At 36.0% G+C, this 17,525-nt stretch overlaps 1 protein-coding gene across 1 annotated transcript in view; it reads right to left on the minus strand.

Annotated features, from left to right (window-relative positions):
* The window catches only part of LOC143382895 (uncharacterized), a 41,061-nt gene that overhangs the window by 12,482 nt on the left and 11,054 nt on the right, over positions 1-17,525 (minus strand). The window contains exon 2 of the mRNA XM_076837198.1: positions 9,253-9,379. Within this exon, the coding sequence (XP_076693313.1) occupies positions 9,253-9,379 (127 nt within the window). The remainder of the gene's footprint in view (positions 1-9,252; positions 9,380-17,525) is intronic.

Consider the following 17,525-nt stretch of genomic DNA (forward strand, 5'->3'; position numbering starts at 1 on the left):
GACCTTGCTCAAGGACCAGGGCAGGATCCGTGTTTAGGGTGTTCCCCCTTTAGAATAGGGCAATTTAGCATAATAGGAGAGTAGGGTGTTTCCCCTTTAGAATAGGGTGGTTTAGTAATAGGAGATTAGGGTGTTCCTCTTTTGGAATAGGGCGTATCCTGCTGCTGAGTTCCTCTTGAGTGCTTAGGGTCAGACAGTATTTTTTGAGAAACAGAAGCCCATGCGGAGTGGATTTAGGCAGGAGTGGATTTGGGCAGAGAACGTGGATTCCCCCAGAACGTGTTTGTAGACGGCCGGTGTGAGTTCGGGAATAAAGAATTGCTGTTTGAATCTACAAGCTGTGTGGAGACTCGTGATTTGTGCCCAGCCAGAGACTGCGGCATACATCTACAACTAAAAATATTTTTAAAGAGTTTGAGAAATTAGAAATACAAAAAAAAAAAAAAAAAAAAAAAAACAGATATCCAACTTTAAGAATTTCAATCATCTCTAGAAAAAAGCAAAAGATTGAATATAAAGCACATTATACTCAAAGTGTCAAAGTCACAAAGAAAATTTGGAAAGGACCAAGATAAAAGAGGTTTGTCAGAAGTCTTCCAGAAAAGAATAGGGAAATACAGTCAAAAGGGTGAAGAAACAGAGCTAGGAACCAAGAATACTATATCCAGAAATATCATGCTTCAAAGGTGAAAATAAAGACTTTTAAGATATGCAAATACTCAAAAAGTTCCTTACCACTAGACCTGGTCCTACAAGAAATACTAAAGGAAATCCTTCCCATTAGAAATAAAATAAACCTACACAACAACACAAATAATTTGAAATTTTAAAGCTTTTTGTGAAAAATAAATAAATATAAAATTCTATAGAACTGTAATAATGGTAACTTAAAACAATTTTACTACAGAATTTAAAAGACAAAAGCACAAAATTATCATACCTCTATTAATGCATATGCCATTTCCAAACAGCTGTGACATCAATAACCTAACACTAAGAGAATATTTAAAGAAAATGATTTTTATACAGAATTGACATTAACTTATTATTACTTCAAAATACCATGTAAGCTTAAAGTGCTGTTTTGTATAATCAAAATATAATAAAAATAAATAAATAAGCACAGAAGAAACCAAAGCATGTCACTATAAAAATTAATGAACCACAAATTAAAGCAGTTAAGAAAAGTAGGAAAAGCAATTATAAGAAAAAAATAACTTAAAATGGCAATAGTAAGTGCTTCCTTTTCTGTAATATATTAAGTATAAATGAATTATTATTAGCCACTTTTTATAATGCATGACAAGATTAACAGGGTTAAGCCCCAAAATATCCAACTGAATGCTATCTAGGACTATGTTGCATAGTATGTCATCTTCCAACTTTCAATTTTCCTGTCTATATTTTCAAAGATTGATGTTAGTTATACAAGATTTTTACTATTTTTGTAGTATCATAAAGAGTGGTCCCTTTTGTGGGGATCCGCTCTAAATGACCACACCTTCCAGTCCTGAAACACCAGGCTCTGACCAGTCACTACATTTCATGGTGACTTGGGCATTGTCCCAGTTTGGATAGCAAGGCATGGCTCCAGGAGTAGGTGTCACCCAGTGGGGTTGAGTCCCACTCACCTATTCCTTTGTAACCCTACCCCTTGCCTCATTTGATGGCTTCTTCCCAATAAAAGGGTTCAGCATGTGCTCCTCTCTCTTCCCATGGATCCCTAAGGTGAGAGGAGCCATCACAGCACCCAAAGAAAAAGGTATTTCTCTGTCTCTGTAAATTATTTCCTGCAACCCAGTTCACCTGGTGTGACCTGAGTGTTTAGTCGTGGAACTCAACAATTGGTGGCCCGTACTCCAGGGTGAATTTTAGAAATTTAGTGGATTTGGAATTTCTCTCCAGAAGTTAAGCATGCTTAGGATTTCAGAGTATTTTGGGCTGAATTGTAGAAAGTAAGTGAATTAGAAGAAACATCTGTGACGTTAAACTTTTTTAACATCTGGGAATATTTCGTCTTTAGAAAGATAAAAAATTTTATTTTTGCAATTCTAGAGACTGTAGTTCTCTCCCATGGGAAAAGCACTTTTGTGTACCTTTTTGGATTGCTTCTGTAAATCTTTATATTTTAAAATATTAGGTATTAGAAGTTACATGCTAAAAACCTGTGCTTGGAGAGTATAAGAGAGAAAAACAAAGAACATTTTGTGGTGAGACTTAACACAGGAGATATTCTACTTCTAGAGAGGTATATTTGTTTTTCTGTTGTTTTTTAAAGGTACTCAAACAATTTATATTGCACCTTTTGCCGCATTCTTGTCCTACTGGATTAGAATGGCTACAACTCAGCCACTGTGGACAAAAGACTGTAGCCACTGTTCCCTATGGGGTCTGTAACTAGACCCACCGCCAGCAGAGCTTTTATCCCTGAAACCACCTGGCCTGGGTGCCAAACAGGCAAGGTGCTAGACTGCCCTACGATCTGATAGTAATGCTGCTGTTTGTCATGAAACTCACCTTTAAAGTGCCCACGTGGTACAAGGGAAAGTACAAAAGACAGAAGAACACACACTGCAAGCACAGGTTGAAGAGACAAGGCAAACCACTCCCTCAGAAGGAAAATGCAAACAAACCAGATGGAATGCAACTGGCCCCAGAAGCCTTTGCCCGAACAATGGGCAGCTGGCTCCATGTGGTTTTCAACACCTGGCTACTGCCCAAAGCCTAGCCAGCCCTGCAGGCTTCCTGGTCCCACCTCCCATGTTTTCACAGGCTTCCCATTGGTCCTTCTAATGTCACTCAGACAGGACTTCTGGTCCCGCCTCCCAGCCACTAACCTGTACTTCCTGTTTCCCACAGACCTGCTACTGAAACTACACAGAGCCTGCATTTTTAAGAATGCCCACCTGTAAATGCTAATGAAAAGTATCTTTTTCAGACAAAATCTAATTCCTCAGGTTTCTATGTTGCAGCCCTAAGCCTGACTTGCTCTCAAAGCTAAAAATAACTTGATTTTTTATTCCTCAACACCTTTGTTTAAGACCCTTTTTCTCTCTATGGTAATATTACTAAGTAATGTTCTATTGATGAGAGGTATCAAACATATGCTTCTTTGTATTTTGTTTTCAATTTTGAAGGCTATGAGGATGCATTTGCTTGTCCCAGGAACAAAAGCTGGCAATGTTCCTGTGATAATCAAGAAATCCTTATTCTCATTCCTGAATATAAAATTACAAGAAATGAGCAAATATCTACACAAGGATCTTATTACATGATGTCACAAATATAAAAATGTGCACTACTCATCCAAAGAAAATTAAAATGGATCCAAATATCTTAGGAACCATGTGGTAACATAAAGCTTATACAATCATAAGTTTTGTCCTTATTCTTAATACATATTTTTCTAGGTATTTGGATAGCCTATAATTGTTAATGTATAAAATAATTAGCATATGTCTAATTGTTTAGTTAATATATATTTATCTTATTGTTTTCCTTTAAAAGAAAAAAAAAAAAAATATATATATATATATATATAAAATCTATATATACATTTATCTGATGCTCTGCCTTTTGTAATTAGAAATACCTTAAGATAAATGTATTTTACTGTAAATTTGCTTTCAAGTACAACCATCAAGTAATCTCTAACTCTCAAATTATTGTACAAACTTTATAAGATGATAAACAAATATAATTCTATCTACAGGAATATCTAAAGGCTTTAACTATATTTTCATTCAGATATTTCACCTTATAAAAGGTACAATAATTTGTTTAGATTCTAAGATTTCCAGGAATTATTCCAAATATAGTCCAGGAAAAAATTCTAGAAAGAGAAGAAGATGCTTCAACAAAGGAAACACACACTGAAGGTCCTAAGAAGAAGAAAGAAATCATCTTTGGGTAAAACAAGATCTTTATATTCTATATTTTATTGATAAAAGTATTTTCCTAAATAGGGAAATCTTTAAATCATTATCTAGACAGATGATATAGAAAATTAAAATAATTGAAAAAGAGATTTATGTATACTGGACTGACTATAAAAATTTAAACTGATTAATTCAAGGATATTTCAGGCTGTTTCCTTGATTTTAATATACTGATATCAGCTAAGACTTTGTCCATATTTTGACATGATAAAGACCTATTAAAATGTTAAGTTTAATTCCTTTAAGGTCTTTATTTACCTAGTGATTCTTAATGTTTAAGACAAGGATTAATTTTGGTGAATAAATTCATATCTAAACACTAAATATATTAAACTGCTGACTTAAATTCCATTTTTAACACTTCTCCTTGGAGACTAAATTTGATTCTTGCATATCACTTCTGTTTGTTGGAAAGTTGTGATATTTGGGAGAGTATTTTTGTAGGACTGATGTTTTCCAAAGTCGTATGTTAGTTTTAAGGAATAAAAATTGCAAACCTTGTTGGAAATTCATTGGTACTATATACAAGTTCTCTGACTGGACCTATTATCCATAAAAACATATGGTAAGACTTATATATTACTCCCTACACTGGGAAGTAACCTTAATCATATTTTTTAAAAGGACAACTAAGAGACACCTAATTAAAGGATAATATTCTAAAATATAGAGATATTTGAGACCTTCTCTCAAAAAGAGATTGAGGGTTCTTTTCAAATTGTTAGGATGGATCAACTAATCTATACACTAAAAAATTACGGTGATTAATAAAAGATGTCTCAATTTTATATCTAGCCTCAATTACTATTAACAAAGAAGGCCTTTAAAAATTGCCTACTAAAAACAAAGATCAAAGAAAACCTCTCAAACTTAATATAGACCAAAACAAATTCAGGGAGATTTTTCAAGAGATCCAAATTCATATATTATATATTTCAAAATTTATGCCAGATGTCTAACCTCATCTAGAAAAGTATTATACTATTACTTAGCTAAACTTTAAAATAGAAGGCCATTTTAAAAATAGTTTTAAGAAAGATTTATCTTAACCATGTCCCAGTAACACAGAATAGGGACAAACCTGACAGTTTGTCTGGAGAACAGACAGTTCCCCCAGGAAAATTGGTATCTAACAGATAAATGCCTTAGAAATAATTTTAATAAGACTTTACAAAAATCCTTCTATTTTCATAGAGAAATTTAAAGAGACAATATAGCATCTAAACTTATAGGGAGCCATCCATTTTCAAAAGATGAGTTTATCATCCAATTAGCTCTAGACATTCCAAAGGATTCACAAAGGTTAACATAGTCCTAGCCAAGTTTAGATGTTACACCATAATTAAATGGAGCCCCCCCAAAAAGAAGGGCAAGCATACAGACAGAAAGAAATTAAAATGTTAATATTTCCTTCCACCCCAAAATAGCTTTCTAATTAAAAATTTTACTCCTCTTTAAGTTAAAAACAGATTTTGAAAAACTCTAAACATTGAAACAGGGCCTTACTTCAAACCCCTGTCAACCCCTGTCTCTGAGAAAAATAACCATAAAAATAATTACCCCTAAAGTATTAGACATCCATAAACAAATCACTTCAACAGCTGATAGCTAATTTCAATAAGAAATTTTAACATGATAGATGTTTTCTCAAGTTTATTAATATGAGATAATGCCCTACATACATTGATGTTTTTAAAATTAATAAAATCATAAATTATACATAATTATTAGAGCTAATTTTACTACATTAAATAATTTACTACATTAAGGATGCTCACACAACTATTTCTTTACACACAAAGATTTCACACAAAGATTAGTTTGACACAACATCCCTCAAGATGTCATTGCTATTTCAGAGTCATACAAATTCTAAATTAGATCATTGTCTTAAACCACACTGTTGACTTATTCTTACCCATTAATATTTGAGATACCAACTCTCCCTTCTTAGGTCAACACTAAGTTTGATAAAAATAATGATAGTTTTTCATGACTCATAGATAAAAGACTATTCATTTTTCTATTTCATTTTTTTATTAATAATAAAACAAAACAAAACATCTTTTCTATGCTTAATTAGCATATATACTTCCTATTTTGGACAGTTGTCTATATTTTTCTCATGCCCCTAGTAAAGGTCACCATTCTTAAGTTTCAAACTCTGTTTCTCACTTCATTCCAAATTAAGAAAATTATTTAAGTTAATTTAAAGCTAATTTCAAAATATAAATCTTTATATACAATTTATTATATTCTTCATTTCTGGTAATTCTGTTAAAGTCAAAAATCAAGTCATACATTTAATAAAGGCTGTTTCTATTTGCCATAGTCCCTTTCCAACACATTAATGTTGGACTTAACATAGCTAGCAGATGATCTTTGTCAAAATTTATGACTAGCTAAGGATAATAAATCCTTTCTTATTATTTAAATACTTGTACTATTATCTATAACTTAAATTGATGATACTACTATTGATGCCAGACCTTAACTCAATTTTATTAAATAAAAGGGGGAAAACAGAAGCCACAGACACATACTAGATCTTAAAAATATTTCAAAAATTTTCTTAACTATGTTACTGAGAGTCTTACTGCTACTGAACATGATTCAGTAAATTAAATCAGATTTCAAAAGATAGAGTTTAAACCTGTCATTGTGATAATGACTGAGAAACCTGACACAGGAAGGTAAATTTCCAGCTGCAGAGTTTACAACCATGCAGCTTCACAAGTTTATCTAAGTAAAATTATGAAGAGACTTCTATGGACTAATTTCTCAGGTCCATTTTTAATGTACATCGTAGTGGGGACTGGAAAGTCCACCAATGAAACTAGATTAACTGTACTGACTGTAATTGTCAGTTATACCTTTATGTTGATCCTATGGTAAACAAGCTGTCTGGGAGTATCTTTTGAGAAAAAGACAGCATATAAGAAAACTAAATCAGCCAATCATGCTGGCCCTTAGAGGTTAAGACTATATTTACTTATCTGGACAAGTGTCAGATAGATTATAAAAATAGATTTTTCCTATACAGAGCAGTTATTTACATAAAATATCCACCAATGTATTACTGTCCTAATCATTCTACAATATAAGTTGGCCCCTTTTCTAAGTGGATGAATTGTGCCATGTCTTGTCAGTACAACACAAGATGTCTAGAAGTAGTGGATATTTTAGGCTGGTCTCCTAGAATGGACAAGAGCGATTACACGAGGATGCCATAACTCCTAAAAACTTTAACTCTCACTGAGACAGCATCCAAAAGGATGTTTTGATGTTAACTTCTGCTAAGTATACTTACATTACTGGCAGACCCAATAGACCCCTTAAATGTGAGAATTAAGAGAAAGAATGATGAATATCCTGTGAGTATACAACTTATTTTATTGTATCGCTAGTTATTGCCAGCTAATATTTCAGAGCAATAACATGCTGAAGTTAATGCTCAGGCTTTGAAACAGGTGCATGCCAATTAGCCAGACCTAGGCAAGCTCCTGGTCTCACGATCCTTGAATGACTACCTTCAGTATTATTCCTTGCTTCTACAATACAGCCACGATGGCCAAGTTTTAGAACTTACAACATGGATTTTCTTAATAGTTTGACTTAAATTCTAAGTTAAAATGCTCTAGAAGCCCCTGTAATGAATAATGCAAATGAGCCCTCTGCACTATGGTTTGTGGAAAGGCTTAAACACATGCCAAATAAAAATGTCTGTGTTACTATAACCAAACATAATGCTTCCCAATAAAACTGGGAAAAGATTAAGAATCTTCTGATAAGTGCTTGCCAGAATAATAATAATAATAATCTAGATCTTCCAAGTTGATTATGTTGTTGAAATGATATGTTTTCTACTAATTTTTTTTGTGTTTCAATAGTAGATCATGATGACCTTGAACCAAGAATCCAGTGACTGAAAGATATAATTCCCTAATTGCTTTTTTTTATATTAAGAAAGGGGGAATATGTGGGGAGCCGCTCTGATGACCATGCCTTCCAGTCCTGAAGCACAAGGCTCTGACCAGTCACTACATTTCAGGGTGACTTGGGCATGGTGACTTAGGCATTGTCCCAGCTCGGAGAGCAACACATGGCTCCAGGAGTAGGTGTCACCCTATCCCTTGCCTCATTTGAATGGCTTCTTCCCAATAAAAGGGTTCAGCATGTGCTCCTCTCTCTTCCCATGAACACCAAAGTTGGGGGGGGGGGGGGGCGGCTGTCACAGCATCCAAAGTAAAAGGTATTTCTCTGTCTCTGTGAGATGATTTCCTGCAGCCCAGTTCACCTGGAGTGACCCTGAGTGTTCAGTCGTGGGACATGACACCCTTTTATCTCTTATTTTACTTTGTTTCTTCATCTTTTTTTTCCCTAAATATTTATTTATTTATTTATTTTTAGTTTTCGGCAGACACAACATCTTTGTTTGTATGTGGTGCTGAGGATCGAACACGGGCCCCACGCATGCCAGGCGAGCGCGCTATCGCTTGAGCCACATCCCAAGCCCCTTTTGTTTCTTTATCAAAGTTTTTTCACTTACACGTATTTTACCCTACATGACTTCTAGACTATTTAATCTAAGGTCATGGAGAGTAAAAGGGAAAGGAATAACGAAAAATGAATTAAAGGAAGCAGAGGTGGCAAGAATTATATTAAGTAAAACACAATTTTAAACCAAGTTATATGAAATAAAATACATTTTAAGTAAAAAAAACTTTCATATGAGACAAAGTAGAATATAACAATAAAAGGGACCTCTCTCTAGGACACTACAGAAACAGTGAATATGTAGGCAATGCACCTCACTCTTCCCAAATATAGAAAGCAAATTTGAGAGAATTAAAGAAACAGAAAGCAACACGGTAATACTAGGAGAAATCAATCCCCATTTACTATGAAAAATAAAACCAGACACAATGGTAATCAAGAACTACAAGACTTCAAAAAATGTTATATAGCAATTAGACTTACAGAGTAAATCTTCTTAATATGTCATAAAATATTATTCTGGATAAGCCAACTTAAAAGCACAAAATTAACATTAATAAATATTGAAATTATTTTCTAAGCATAATATAACTACCACTGATCTAAAGTGAAGGATGTTTATCGCCTTGAGATAAAGAGGTCAATCACAAAGGGAAATATCATTAATATTTTCCTATCTACACTAACAGATGTCCAGTCTTCTCTGAAAGCACGTATCAGAAACATTCATTTGGAGCAGTTTCCAAGAGATAATCTGAAAGGAAGGAGATTTTACACTGATAGTGAATGCTGAGTTCTGAAGGGAAGCCCTGCTCACCCAGGAAGAACAGGTTTTGGTAGTTCTCTAACATCACATCTTTATATAGATTCTGCTGAGCAGGGTCCAGGCAATCCCATTCCTCTTGAGACAAATCAATGGTAACATCCCTGAATGTCAACGGTTCCTGAAAAAAAGAGAATACGTATATGAGTAGCATAATGACTCTGTGATCACCAACAATCTTTAATTGGACCCCAGTTGAAATGTTACGAGAACCAGTTCTCACCCAGGCAGCTGACTTCCATTATTCAGTAATATACTTTTAAACACAGTGATGTGCTCTAATGTATTATCTAACTCTGAAGAGAGAAGATGATAAGTAAAAAGCATATATACTACTAAAAAGAACAAATAAAAAAAATATACTAAACGTTTCTAAAATAAAATGTAAAATTAAGGCATCAACACAAGAATATACATTTTAATCATGTTTGCAGAAGATTAATTGTATATATTTCTCAAATGAGAGTTACATTGAGTAAGAGGATGCTTCTCAAATTTTAACATGTACAAACATGAATTAGAAATTTTATGAAAAAAGCAGGCAATGATTCAGCCGTTTTGGAATGTAATATGGATTTCTGAACACACAGCAAGCCCTCTAGTGATTCCAATGCCAATGGTCCAAAGAAAAGTCCTTGAATAGCAATGAAGTAGAATAATAAAGGAAAAATTGATGAATTTGAATTCAAATATTTTAAGAGATTTATGCATTTCATTATAACAGCAAAGAGCAACAATAATCCTTTGGGATTGTTATGGTTAACTGCAAATATATATAAATATCACTCTAAGTGGTTTTCATACCTTATGTATAAAACCCATAATAACCTATGAGAGACCTAATAGTTTTCATCTTTTATGCCATTTTATCAAACATCCAGTAAATGATAAAAAACTTTTATGCAAGTTTTTCTGACATAATTCATAAAAAGGTCAAAATAAAGTGTGAATATTAAAAAAATTTTCAGGGGCTGGGGAAGTGCTCAGTGGTACAGCACTTGCCTGGCATGTGCGAAGCCCTGGGTCAGATCCTCAGCACCATATAAAATAAATAAATAAAATAAAGATATTGTGTTCAACTACAACTAAAAAATAAATATTAAAAAATAGAATTTTCATAACAGGACAGTCATTATAACCGAGGAGTAGTGTAAACATTTAAAGAAGGCAGCAAAATCAGACTCATCAATGATATTTATATTTTAGCACACATACAAAACGGCAACTTTTTATACATTAAGACAGAATTGTTCATGTGAACAGAAATAAAAAATATATTCAATTGGGGAAAATTATAAATCAACTGGGGGTTGGCTTTTTATATTACTGACATACACACACTGAAGAATAAAGGACGAAGAGCTCAGGTTGTGTATTTTCTTTTCCTTTCCTGCATCGTCTGCTCCGAGCTGTGACTTTGACTCTAAGGAAGGTGAGCGTGTGTAACTCCCGCCTCTGTAACCCAGAACGCGGGCAGGCGAGGGCGCTGCAGGACCCACGTGCTAATCACGGTCCCTTGAGCCATGGTTTCTCTAGGACCCACCAGGTGGAGACCGCCGGATCCTGCTGGCCCGTCTCAGCTCAGAGGCTTGAGGCCTGGCAGCCTCCAGATGGACAAGTAGGCCGAAGGCCACCAACCCCTAGACAAGGCCCTGCCGCAGGGAGAGCAGGATTCCTGCTGAGACCTCCTTCCCACCCCTTCCTCCTGACCTGTGCCCTCTCCTGAGGCCAGAGCCCTCCGGTTAACCCTAACCCTCTGCTAATACTCTGGCCTGTTGGCCTTTCTTTTCTGATGTATCCCTTTCATAGCTTTACTGCACAGCCAGCCCCATCCCTCAGGGAGGTGACACCAGGAGGCACAGTAAGGTGGAAGCCAGTGGAAGCACAGGTGACTAGGGTCTGATTCAAAACCTCCAATAGCAAGGCCAATGTCTCCCGGCAAACAAGAGTGGGGATTTCCCCTCTCCAAAACAAGCGCCAAGCCTGAAGTCACAAAAAAATGAATTTCTGCATCAAATATGATGGTTTATACAAATTATTTTTAAAATCCTGATAAAATACTTAATGATAAAAAGAAAGAAATTAACTTGGGGAAGTCATTAACCATGGGGAAGAATCTGTCACAGAAAGTTTAAACCAAGCAAATAAGGTGGAATTTACTGTAATAGGAGAAACTTGTTTAAAAGGAGCATGCAAAAATGAACACACCATCACTGCAGGGTTATCAGCGCCCCAAACAAAGTGAAATAAAAAGTGCCCACCAGTTTTATGTAAAGCGTGAGATGATCACATCTCCCGTGCTCTGTAGGCACCCACAGGGTGGCACTTTCCTAGCATTCTGGAGAATGAATCTCTAAGTAATTTTCTCTTCTGTCAGAACTTGGGTACTTTGGCAATGCATGTTATCCCCATCAATATGCCTTCTGTCAACTCTCTTAAAGGCGATGCAGCATCCAGATGGAATGTCAACAAAGCATGGCTTATTGTACAACATCTATGAAAAAGCACTGCAGAGACTGAGGCAACTCCCACCAAAACACTGAGGACACAGGACAGCTCAGCATATGCAAATAAATAAATGTAGTACACCACACGTACAGAACCAAACTAAAAAAGACAAGATCACCTGAACTGATGCAGAAAAAGGCTTCAGTGAAATTCAACCCCACTTCTTGATAAAAATCCTTAATAAACTAGGGATAGAAGGAACTTACCTCAAATCATAGTGGCTACATATGACAACCACAAAGCCAACAGCATGATGAGTGTAAAGAAATGAAAGCACTTCCTCGAAAACCAAGAACAACATGAGAATGTCCACACTCATAAATTCTGCTCAATGTCATACTTCTATTTTTAGCTGGAGCATTTAGCAAGGGACAGAAATAAAATGGACACAAATTAAAAAGGAAAAACTCAAAATACCTATATTTGCAAAGAATATGATCCTTCCTATACTTAGGAAATTCTGAAACCTTCAACAAAGAATCCCAGATCTGATCAAAAAATCCAACAAAGTAACAGAATAAGAAAATCAATGCCAAAATCATTAGCTTTTTTTTTTTTTTTTTGTACTGGGGACTGAACTCCATGTACTCAACCACTGAGCCACATTCCCAGCCCTTTTTCATATTTCATTTAGAGACAGGGTCTCACTGAGTTGCTGAGGCTGGCTTTGAATTCACGATCCTTCTGCCTCTGCCTCCCCAGCCACTGCGCCCATCCTAACCAGAGCTTTTCTGTACAATAATCTGCTGAAAAAGAAATTAAGAAGCCCATTCCATTCAAAATAACTTTAAAAAGTAAAATGCTCAGGAATAAATCTGACAACAGAAGTGAAAAACTTTTACAAGCAAAATTACAGACCACTGAGTGAGGCAGAACAGGATGCAAGGAGAAGGGAAGACTCCCGGTGTTCATGGAAAAACTCTAAAGACTCGAGGCAACCCCCTCCAAATACCAATGAGATTCTTCACAGTAGACAAATAATCCTAAAATTCACATGGAATCCTAAAAAGTCCAGCAAGTAAAGCAGTCCTGAGTAAAAACAGTAAAGCTGAAGGAATCACAATACCCGACTTCTGATTACAGACAGAGCAACAAAACATGGTGGTGCTGGAATAAAAGCAGACACAAGAATAAGCGATGGAACAGAGGAGAGAACAGACAGAGCCTCACGGCTGTGATCAGGCTGTGATCATTTGACAACCGACAAAGGCCAAAATAACAAACATTAGAGAAAAGAAGTCCTCTCTAACAACTGGTGCTGGGAACATGGGGATGTCTGCATGTCAAAGACTGAGCCTACATTCCTATCTCTAAACCTGCACAAAGGTCAACCCCAAATGGGTCAAGGCCTAAGACCAGAAACTTCACAGCTGCTACAAGAAAACTAGGAACAGTCCAACATAGTGCACAGGATTTGCTTCCCCACTAGGATCTTACAGTTCAGTAAATAACCAAGAATCAATAAATGAGGGTTGGGGAAATATCTCAGTTGGTAGAGTGCTTGCCTAGCATGTATAAAACCCTGGGTTCAATCCCCAGCACCACAGAAAAAAAAGAATCAATAAATGAGTTGGCATTAAACTAAAAACCTTCTGCATGGCAAAGGAAAAAAACATCAGCCAGAATAGATAGCCTACTAAATGAGAGAAGATCTTTGTCATTTACTACTGATTAATATCCAAAATACAAAATGAACTTAAAACCAGAAAACAAAACAACCCATTCAGCTGGGCATGGTGGCTCATGCCTGTAATCCCAACGGCTGAGGAGGCTGAGGCAGGAGGTTCCTGAGTTCAAAGCCAGCCTCAGCAACAGCAAGGTGCTAAGCAACTCAGTGAGACTCTGTCTCTAAATAAAATACAAAATAGGGATGGGGATGTAGCTCAATGGCCAAGTGACCTTGAGTTCAATCCCTAGTACCAAAAAAAAAAAAAAAAAAAAAAAAAAAAAAATCAAACAAACAAACAAAATAAAACATTCAATAAAATAAATATTTCTCATCTCTCAAAAAAATAGCACAGGGCTGGGGAATGTGGCTCAAGTGGTAGCTCGCTTGCCTGGCATGCGTGCGGCCCGGGTTCGATCCTCAGCACCACATATAAACAAAGACGTTGTGTCCGCCAAAAACTAAAAAATAAATATTAAAAATTCTCTCTCTCTCTCACTCTCTTAAAAAAAATAGCACAAATAGCAAACAATTATAAAGAAAATGTTCCAAATTTTTAACAATCATGGAAATGCAAATCAAAAGTTTCCTAAGATTCCACATCACTCCAGTTAGAATGCCAATCATCAGGACTACAAATAATAAATAATAAATGCTGACAAGGACATGGGAGAAAGGGAGTACACACACAACACTGCTGAGAATATAAATTAATACAACCACTACAGAAATCAGTGTGGATGCTTCCTCAGAAAACCCGAAGAACTACTACATGAGCCTCGGGATCTACCTTAACAGTTTGGAGATGGATTCCCATGCTTACAGCACCACAACTCACAACAGCTGTTATGGGACTAGTCTAGGTGTCCATCAGTAGATCAATGGAAAAAGAAAGTGTGGCATATACATACAAGGAAGTTTCATTCAGCCAAAAAAAATAAAATTATGTCACTTGCAGAAAAATGGATGGAACTGGGAACATCATTTTCAGTGTTTAAATAAGCCAGACTCAGCAATTATTGTAAATTTTCTGTCATATTTGGAAGCTAGAGAGAAAAAAGAGAAAAAGGATCTCATGAAAAAAAAGAGAGACCATTGGGTAGAGGAAGGACTATGGAAGAGGGAGGGGAGGGCAAAGGGAGACACTGGGAATGACAGTGATCAATATATTTTCTGTGCCTCTGGACTTAACCCACATTGAAACACTACTATTCAATAAAATTAATACATATCAGTGAAAATTTCATTAAAATTCCACTGACACTTAGTATTTTTGCCCCAATTCTGGTTCCAATTTCAAGGTGAAAACTCGTTGAAAATCACACATAGCTTAAATATGGCTTAAATAATCAAGGTATTACATTTTCCTGAGGCCAGAGAAAATGGTTTCAATTTATTTTAATTTCCAGTTCCATGAAACCTAATTATAATGACCTTGAGTTCATAACAAGTGAATAGTAAAATAAATGTGAAAGATATATGTGGTTTCAAGTGAGAAATAGTGAATTAGATTAACAAGGAATTAAACCTGGTTTTAAAACAGAGATCAAGTTGATATAAATCTGAACAGGGAAAACAATACTAATGATGCCCCAAAATAGCTCCCAAAATATAATAGAGAAAAAGGAGACTTAAAATTATAACTGGCTTCTGAATTAGGTTTGTAAATATGTAGAACTGATGAAGCATTTCTCCTACACAGGAAACAACAAAAATGATGGAAAAACCACAAAGAAGGTTGGGACACAGCTCAATGGTAGAGTGCCTTCCCTGCATACTCAACATCCTGGGTTTCATCCTCACCCCACAGAAGAAAAAGGAGCTCAAAAGTTAAAATAAATGATATTTTCTGAACTCATAAGAGGAATAATACCATAACACAAATAATCTGGTATTTTGAGGACACAGAGGCCTGCAGAAGACAAAGGCTACAATGACTATTAAGAAAACTGTTAAACTAGTAAAATGAACTGAGTGTTTTGAGCCAGTTCCCGAGTCCATGTGCAGGTGGTGAGTGTTAAAGTGAAATCCTCCGGTGTACAGACAAAGGGTCCCCTCCATCATGCTTGTTTGTCCTCAGGAACCTAAAATGCCCATCAGAGAAGTCAGGGCAGGATCCTGGGGGTCTTTCCCCCTGGTGCTGAGGAGGAGAGCTCCAACCACTGCTGCACTTAGGAGCCACCTCTCACACACAACTTTAGAGGACAACACCTCACGTGCAGTGAGGTAATATCAAACCTGGGCCTTGGGGCACTATGAGAAATCACCACAGCAGGGTGAGGGACCCAGCCACCAGCAGGTCAGACATGCACACCTCCTCGTCCTCTACCCATAAACCTGAGACCACTGAAAACCATCATTAAACAGATAATCATCTAATGCTCAGAGGGTAATCACCACATTGACAAAGGCTGATACCAGTTACACCTGGACTGGACTGGACTGACACAAGCCCCACACTCAAGTCTAGGGAGCACAGCTCATCAATAGGCTTTAAAATGCTTCCCGAACCCACTATTCTACTTAACACCCTGCCTTCAACAAATAGTTTCAACTGCGTTTACACAATTTTGTCTTTATTTGCAATGTTGGTTATTTGATTTCCTTTTCATTCCCGTTAGAATTTTAGTGTCAGTTGGCCAATTTCAACAAAAAGGAGATTGGTATTTTGACCTAATTACACTGAATTTTCAAATGCATTTTGGGATACTGTGATTTTAACAACATTAAAATTTTGGTCATTAGGGCTGGGGCTGGGGCTGAGCAGTAGAGCACTCTAGCACCTGCAAAGTCCTGGGTTTGATCCTCAGCACCACATATAAATAAGGAAAAAGGTATTGTATCCAACTACAACAATAACAACAAAATAATTCAAACAAATTTTGGTCACTAAATATCAGCTGCTTTTCCATTTGTTTTACATCTCTTTCTTACTTTTCAGACATTGCACATATACTTTTATTTCAAATTATGTTTTTCACACAGTAGTGAATGTAACTGTGTCAATTTTGAGACTGATCACTGCTAGTATAAGAAACCTACATAATTTTTTAAAAATATAATTATATATACCCTGTAACCCATGACCTTGATAAAATGATTTCTTAGTTTTAGTGTTTTGTGTGATAATTCTTGAAATATTTTATATTCAGGATGATATCATCTCTGTAGGCTATTTTGCTCTTTGTTGTCCGTTCATAATTTCCAGAATGATGTCACAGAAGCCATAAAAACATGTTTTCTCTTTTCCAATGTAAAGTGTAAAGCATTCAGATTTTCACCATTAAAAACAATGTTAACTGTAGGTTTTTCATGACTCACTTTAGCAAAGTGAAAAAATTTCCTTTTAATCCTACTTTACCACATATTTTACCACGGACATTTAACAAAAGCTTTTTTCAAGTGATTTTTATAAATTAAAAAAAAAAACATGGTGTATTACTTGATTGGTTTGGGATATTAAATAAAATCAGTATTTCCAGCATGTCCCTCAGCCCTGGTGTCAGATCTCCCTTAATGCACTTCACCTTGGCCTGCAGGTGTCTTAGAAGGTGAGTCCACACCACCAGAGTGACAGGTGCTCTGCAACCTCCCTCCTGTCTACTTTTGTTATCTGGTAAATCTGGCCTAACAGATGATAATGTTTCCTCTCTTACTATTGGAAGTGATCTTGAACGACTGGTACCGATTCCTATTAAATACTTGGCAGAACTCATCAGTGTTTGGGAACGCTGTTGTTGGTGGTGTTTTTTGTTTTTGTTTGTTGTTTGAGATATGCCCTTGCTCTGCTGCCCAGGCTGCCCCTGACCCCTGGACTCATGGTTTCTCCTTCCTCAGCTTCACAAACAGCTGGGATTACAGGTATGAACAGTCACGTGCAGCTTCTGAGCTTCTCAGGATATTATTTATAATTGAGTTAGTTTTTACTTTATACATCTATTTTATATTTTTTCCACATATAAGTCAACTGGTGTATTCTATTTATTCTCGAATTAACTTTCAAAACTCAAGTATAGCTAAGAATTTGACAGCAGGTTTTAAAATTCCATGTTTCTAGACATTTCACAATTGAAATGAGATAATAAAGAAGAAT

Source organism: Callospermophilus lateralis, chromosome 17 (assembly GCF_048772815.1).
Source record: "Callospermophilus lateralis isolate mCalLat2 chromosome 17, mCalLat2.hap1, whole genome shotgun sequence".
In the NCBI taxonomy this organism is placed as follows: domain Eukaryota; kingdom Metazoa; phylum Chordata; class Mammalia; order Rodentia; family Sciuridae; genus Callospermophilus; species Callospermophilus lateralis.